General features: G+C 37.0%; 1 protein-coding gene across 1 annotated transcript in view; it reads left to right on the forward strand.

Annotated features, from left to right (window-relative positions):
• The window catches only part of LOC131151811 (peptidyl-prolyl cis-trans isomerase CYP57), a 34,136-nt gene extending 27,355 nt beyond the window's left edge, over positions 1 to 6,781 (forward strand). The window contains exons 7-10 of the mRNA XM_058103232.1: positions 3,247 to 3,292; positions 4,714 to 4,906; positions 5,681 to 5,821; positions 6,288 to 6,781. Of these exons, the coding sequence (XP_057959215.1) occupies positions 3,247 to 3,292; positions 4,714 to 4,906; positions 5,681 to 5,821; positions 6,288 to 6,428 (521 nt within the window). The 3' untranslated portion in view covers positions 6,429 to 6,781. The remainder of the gene's footprint in view (positions 1 to 3,246; positions 3,293 to 4,713; positions 4,907 to 5,680; positions 5,822 to 6,287) is intronic.
• Positions 6,782 to 7,033: the final 252 nt, after the last annotated feature.

Consider the following 7,033-nt stretch of genomic DNA (forward strand, 5'->3'; position numbering starts at 1 on the left):
ACACTTTGAAACAATTTTTGCACATCCTAAAAATGATTTTCTATGAAATATAGTGTCTAGGGTCCAACTAAGGTCACCTATAAGCTTCTTCACATTATCAATGAAATTGTACTTACATAGGTCCTATTTGCAAAATACATGTTCTTTAAATTCTTCAAGCTTGGACTTCATGTGTTCCATAATCATAGCCATAGTCTTCAAGCTTGGTCTTTATATGCTCCATGTTCATAGCTAAATTACGTCGTCTTGTATGCTTCATGGCTTTCCAATTTGCATATTTTATTATGCTTAGTACCTTAATACCTGTGTACACACTTAGTAGCACATTTAGATGCATTGGTTTGTCATTATCAAAACAGGATGATAGCTAAAAAAGCCAACACAAACCTCCCCAAAAAGTCCAGGCTTTTATTTGGTTGGTACTTTTTAATAGAGGCAATCTGTTGTAGAGTAGGAGACCTTTGAAGGCACTATCTCCTCGCGTGTTTTTTATGTTTTGATAGTTCAGAAACAGCCTCTTATCTGTTTTTGCATTGTGCTTTTCATTGGAAATTTTGGAATAAGCTCTTTAGTTTATTGGGAGAGCATTGGGCTTGTCTGGAGACAGTGAATGATTTGTTGACCACATCATTTTCTGGTTTTGGTAGAGACAAAGATGCAGGTGCGTTATGGAGATGTGCAGATTTTGCAGTGCTATAGGGAATGTGGTTGGAATGAGAGATGCATGCATACTTATGGGGAAAAAGTTGACTTCTTCCTTGTTATGAGACAGGATTCATTGTTTTTCTTTGCTTTAATGTTTTGGGTTTGCTTTAAAGGAGTAGAGTTTCCATACATTCAGAGAGATTGGATAGCATTGTATTTATGATTGTTGTTTTTTACTTTTATTTTTTCTTCCTTTATTCTTTTTTTTGTTTAGAAGGATCGCTTATCCTCCTAATTGTTCATTCTTTCTCATCTAATGATCATCTTCTTCTTATCCGAAAGGGAAAAGAAAGACCAATCGTAACTAAATTTTTCCCAATGTTTTGGAAGAAAATTCTTATCATAGATGGTTCCGAAGACGACCATCTGGAAGTGGTTTTTATATTAATCTTCGTCACCCTGCCTTTCGCCCACCTTCTTTATTCTTCCCCCCTGAAAATTGTATTGTTCACTTGATCTAATAGGGGTCCAGCAGTGTGATATTAACAATGCCCTGTATCTGCTTTTCATGGATCAAACGTTGACGAGTGTTTGCAGGACCCTTGTGGTAAATTTGCTCATATTGTTTCTAGAAGTGTCTGATTGACTGTTTCTTCCTCCATTGTGTGAAAATTTATATCTTCTGTCTGCGCTACTGGTTTTTAATCATCATCTTTTCTGCTCTTTCTGTTTTGAAGACTATATAATTTGTATAACCTCTCAGGGATTTGTTGTTCATGTAGCAGCTGACAAATAATATCGAACTTCTACTAATGATGTAAAATTGCCTTTGTTATATTATTGAGCGTTAAGTTTATTGTTTCCAACTCCAAATGTAATATTGTTATGCCTTTTGTACGAATTCCTTACTTTGCATGAGGATTTGGTGTCAGGATCTCATCCCAGGGAACTCGCTTAATTAACACGTTGAGGTTTAAAATTTTCTCCCCTTCAGATTAAAATAGCCAACTTCCTGCAAATCTCTCTGTCATCTCCATCTGGGAGAGATTTCCACGATGTTTCGTCAGTTTAGCGCATTTCAATTTTTCTTTATCACGAACCATGTGCGCAGACAAAGTTCTCACCATCAAACAATGTTGAAAAGGCCAAATAATTTAATAAAACTGACACAAGTATCTTCCACAATAGGTGGGGTTTGATGGAATGTTTATCGTCGCCCTCTTATTCCAAAAAATTAAAACTTGTGGTTTGAAAAGTAAGCTAAGATTCTGTAATCAGCCTATCCTTAATTAGAGCTCTAAGATAAGTATTATATTTTCCGCAAGCTATATTATAAATTTTAATTGGTCAATGAAGATGATTTGCTGCTTTATGTGTGTGTGAGGTAATCATTTATATATTGACATAATGATGTGTTAACATTGGGGGACGACTCTATTGGAGAAAATGGGTTTGTTCTGTATCGGTGTAGGAACTGTTGGCTACTTCATTTGAGGGTTTTGGAAGGAGGAAGGATGGGGCTGTGTTATGGAAATGTGGTTTTTTGGCTGTGTTGTGGGGGGCTATGGTTGTAGCCTAATACATGGATCTTTTTGGGGGAAAAAATTGAATTGGCAACTGGTTTGGGAAAAGATTCACTACTTGGCCTCTTTGTGGTGCACCGGGTTTGGGATTTTTCCACGGAGTTAGCTTTCTGGAAGTTTGGCGAGATTGGAGGAATCTTTTGACTTGGTTTTTTCTTTTCTTCCTTTGTAGTTTTTTAGTTTTTTCCGTTTATTCCTGAATTTTTTTGGGAGATGTCTTATTCTCCTTTTTGTAAATTCTTCTCCTATTAATGAAATCTCTTATTTTGCTATAAAAAAAAAGGGAGTCCTTATGCTGGCTTGTTATATGTACAACTTGCAAGTGGATATTCCCAACAATCCCCATCTTCTGCATCTTCCCCTTGTGAGCAATCCTGGTTCTCCTACAATTAATCAAGAGGGCCTTACACCATGACTTTAGTCATTTAGTGCCTTTGATTGCATTCTTTGAATCAATCCTACCTCCTATGTATTCACTCCATTTGGGTCCATCTACCCGGCCTACATGATCCTTATTGGTCTTAGTCACATGCTTGTCTTTCAAGTGCTAGTGCGTTAGGAGAATTAGCCTTTATTGTCCTTCGCCTGGAGTTGCAAACCATTTGCCTTCTATATTACTTATTAACACCACAGGATCCCTCATGTAGATATACATGGTTGAGCACCAAGTTGATCCAGAATCTTCAGCCATGAGGTCTTGGACTCATCCATGTATATGAGCCACTCCTTATCCGCTCTCTTTTCCAGGTGATCCAGCTGACCTAGTTTTTTTTCCAGTTTGGACAAGAATTTTAGAACCATGGGCATATACTCAATCGCAACATATGTTTTGTGAAATTGAAGCACATTTAACAACATCTATAATTTTAAATTGGTATACTGTGTCTAGCTAATCAGCATAGCTTTAACCTTTAACATCTTTTCTCTCCTGTTATTTTTATCCTTATTCTATTTTAAACTATTCACTTCATGATTGCCTTAATCATTAATATAAATTGTCTGAATTCTTATTTTGCAGGTGCAGAGAGTTCTAGTCCACAGGATGTTGAAATGTCTGTTCCAAGGTTAAACTTTTTAGTTGATTTTTTTACCTTTTGTTGCTGTTATCCTGATTAATTTAATGGCATAATCATGCTCAAATTAGCGCATGAATCTCACAACATGAGCATGCACAAACAAGCACTCACAGCCACACACATATGGGTGGTCTTGCACAATGAAAGCATATTCTTCTATGTAGGCCCTGATTGACTATGATAATGTTTTATTTAGCACTTATTTCAGGCCATTTATAGTTGTTAGAATCTGGATTTAAGCCTGCATTAATCAAACATGTGAAAACAATCTTCCCAAACTCAAGTTGTCCAAAGTCTTCATGTTTTCTTAGCTGTCCAATAATGTTATATTATCATCTTCAGGAAAAAAAAAAAAAAAAAAATAGAGGAAAAAACTCTTGGGAATGATTGTGCATAATGATGTTAAATATGAAAATTATTAGAGTGCCCTTGGAATATCAGAGAGGTTACTGAAATGTGTGATTAGCCATTGGGCTTCAGTTTGCTTTGAAGAGATTTGAGGAGATTCTGGTTTAGGAGTTCATTATTTTTGTGGCATTGGGTTTGCCATTCCTTCAGATTGGAGAGAGAGAAAGAGAGGGTGGGCTATATGAGTAAGCATCTTTGTGCCCTTTCAGTAGAAAAAGGCTTTACCCCGTTCAGAGAGAGAGTAGATGGGCTATTTGAATAAGCATCATTCTTGTGCCTTTTTAGTGGAGAGAGAGAGAGAGAGAGAGAGAGAGAGGGGGGGGGGAGGAGAGAGAGAGGATCATCATGTACCTCTTTAGTAGAAACAGATTATGCCTTTACACCATTTAGCCTTCCCATAGATAAGCCACAACATTGGGAACTGCATTGGGAACTGCAGATGCGTGCATCTATATCCGCTGATAAATATTGAGATGAATTTCCTTGCTTTCTCTTCAGTATGTGGAGAATTGAGTGTTGCCACATCATTTCTGCTTTCCAATCTTCCAGTTATAAAGTCAATTTGAATAATGAACCCCACAAGGGGTATCTAAATGTGAAAAACCTCGGTCTACTTGAAGATTAGAGTAAGGAATTTCTTAAATAATTGAGAACATTATATTTATCTACTAATTGGCAGAATAATTCACTTTATGCTTAATAATAATTTGTAAAATTCACTGGTTACATGAAAGCTCCTAGCTTGGATGAGTTTAGCAGCATTGCTCCTGTTAGAATGCCCTCGTCCCAGCAGCAAGGCTTTTGCCTGCACAGAGAATTGCATGGTGCAGTTTGCTGTTGCAGCATTATTCTTGAAATTAATGCTTTCTCGTTGATATTGGAAGCAATGTCTTGCTTCTTTAACATTTGCATCATATTGGAAGCAATGTTGGGTTTCTTTAAGATTTGTAGAATCCTGTCACTGTAGTCTAGAAGTAACATTGCTAGTGCATGCTCATCAGGTCCAAGGCTGAAAGCTTTGATGACAAACCAAGAGTGGAAAAGTTGTCCATGAAGAAAAAAGGAATAGGCTCAGATGCCAGAGCTGAAAGGATGGTTAATGCAGATGTTGACTTGCAACTGTTGGGCAGCGGTGAACGAGAAAGACAGTTGCAGAAACAGAAGAAACGGAGACTTCAAGGACGGGAAGATGAAGTATGTTATAAGATTTTCACTAATCTTTGTTTATTTTTAGTTGTTTACCCTTTACATGGAGTTATCAACAAAAAGCAGGAATTATGCACTAATGATGTTCATCAATTTAGGAAATGTGAATATTAGACATGGAGACGTGGATATAAGATGTCTATGGAAATGAGAATTGGTAAAGAGGAGATGAAGTTAATAAAATGTAAATTGTATTGTACAAAGGCCCAGTTTCTGTTTTTATTTTTTTGGTTTCCTTTTCTATTATTTAATTAAAAGCATAACCCATCTTATTCTGTCACAAACACAGCTGCCAAACTTGTAGAAAAAGGAGTTTAAAATGAAATTATGACTTCAAAGCACAATTAGTGCTGTTAAAGCTTGATATACGTTGTTGGCCGACAATCTAACAGCTTAAGCTTTTAGGTAAAAGTGGTAATCTAATATGGTATCAGAGCCAAGTTGCCAGGAGGTCCTGTGTTCTTGTCTTGTTGCCTGCATTTAATGTAAGTTTTTAAAAAATATGTTATTAATTGGTTGTTTCTCTCTCCACGTGCAATCAGGCTGCAATTGTGAAGGGGTGTTAAGGCTTGATATACATTGTTGGCCCACAAATCTAAGAAGTGCCTTCAATTCTTCTGCTCTCTTTTGCGCCCCCCCCCCCCCCGGTCCACTCTGTGTTCACCTTCTAAGTATTGTTATGTTATCTGCATCTGTACTTAATTTTAGTTTTCTATTTTTGTTCACATGTTCATATAGTTCTGTTATTTTTGTTACTGTTAGGTGCTGGCAAAACTTGAGAAATTTAAGAAGGCCATCGCTGCAAAAGACACCACATCAGGCAGTAGCAGAAAAGATGGCAATGCTGATGATTTGACTGATTGGAGAAGCATTAGTCTAAAATTTGCGCCTGAGCCTGGCAAGGTAAGGTTCAGTTTTTTTTAATGTCATCTCATGCACAAATTCCTTCATATCTAGGGGTGCTCTAACCCGCATGGAGATGTATCCTTTTGGCATTGAGATTTTATTTTTAACAAGTGACTCCATCCTCTGGCATCAATGCTAAAATTCTGAACACCCCCCACCAAGAAAGAAAAAAAGGGAAGAAGAAATTGATTATAAGGGCCCGAATAAGGTTGTTTTTACTTCTTTAGAATGATTGCACTTGCAAAGACATGGACTAAAGTTGCGCACATTAACAAGAGAATAGTCTCACTTGATAATTTTGATAAAGCATGGTTTCCTCACAGAATAGACTCACTTGAAATTTCTTGTAAAACATGGTTGACATGTTTGGAGCAGTTTAATTCAGTTTGTCTGTATTTTTTATTTTTATTTATTTATTTTTTATGTTCATACATTTGAAATCATTCCATGGATCATTATGCAGGATCATATGTCTCGCAATGAGGATCCAAATGATTATGTCGTTCACGATCCACTTTTGGAGAAAGGGAAAGAGAAGTTTAACAAGATGCAAGCCAAACAAAAGCGACGAGAACGAGAATGGGCTGGCAAGTCTCTAACTTGATCTCAGTTTTCTCCAAACTCTATCTATGGTCAACACATGATTTTGGTCACGTACATAATCTATTTGCCGATGCCATGTGATTGACTCATGAAGCTGCAAATTATGTGTGATGAATAACGCAAATTACACACTCATGGGAGACAGCTCTGAGAAACCAGGGGGAGCTTGAAGGGCAGGAAAATATTGTCCCCCTTTGCTCAGCTGCTTTTCTTCTGTCCTAGTTCAAATTATGGTCACTCTAAATCGTATCTGTTTGGTCCAAAATTGTTGGCCCTATGAAGCAGCTTTGAAAGAACAAGTTTCTTTCAAAATGTATTATCTTGTACCATTTATGGAGAACCCAATTTCAACAATTTGAGACGGCTTATATTCTTTACCATATGAGACTCATGGGAGGGATTGTTTGCATTCCGGCCAACCCCACTAAAATAAATTCCGAAATTTTCAAAAATTTTGACCACTTGGGAATTGAACTTTTCTCAGTGTCAAGCTTGGAATCCAGTTTCGCGTCATGAGAAACTGATGGCACAACAGTGAAATCTCCATCAAAGACTTTGACTGTTGTAGAAAATTAGCTAGAGAAGCAAATTTCCTCTTCAGAGTTT

Source organism: Malania oleifera, chromosome 3 (assembly GCF_029873635.1).
Source record: "Malania oleifera isolate guangnan ecotype guangnan chromosome 3, ASM2987363v1, whole genome shotgun sequence".
NCBI classification, from domain to species: domain Eukaryota; kingdom Viridiplantae; phylum Streptophyta; class Magnoliopsida; order Santalales; family Ximeniaceae; genus Malania; species Malania oleifera.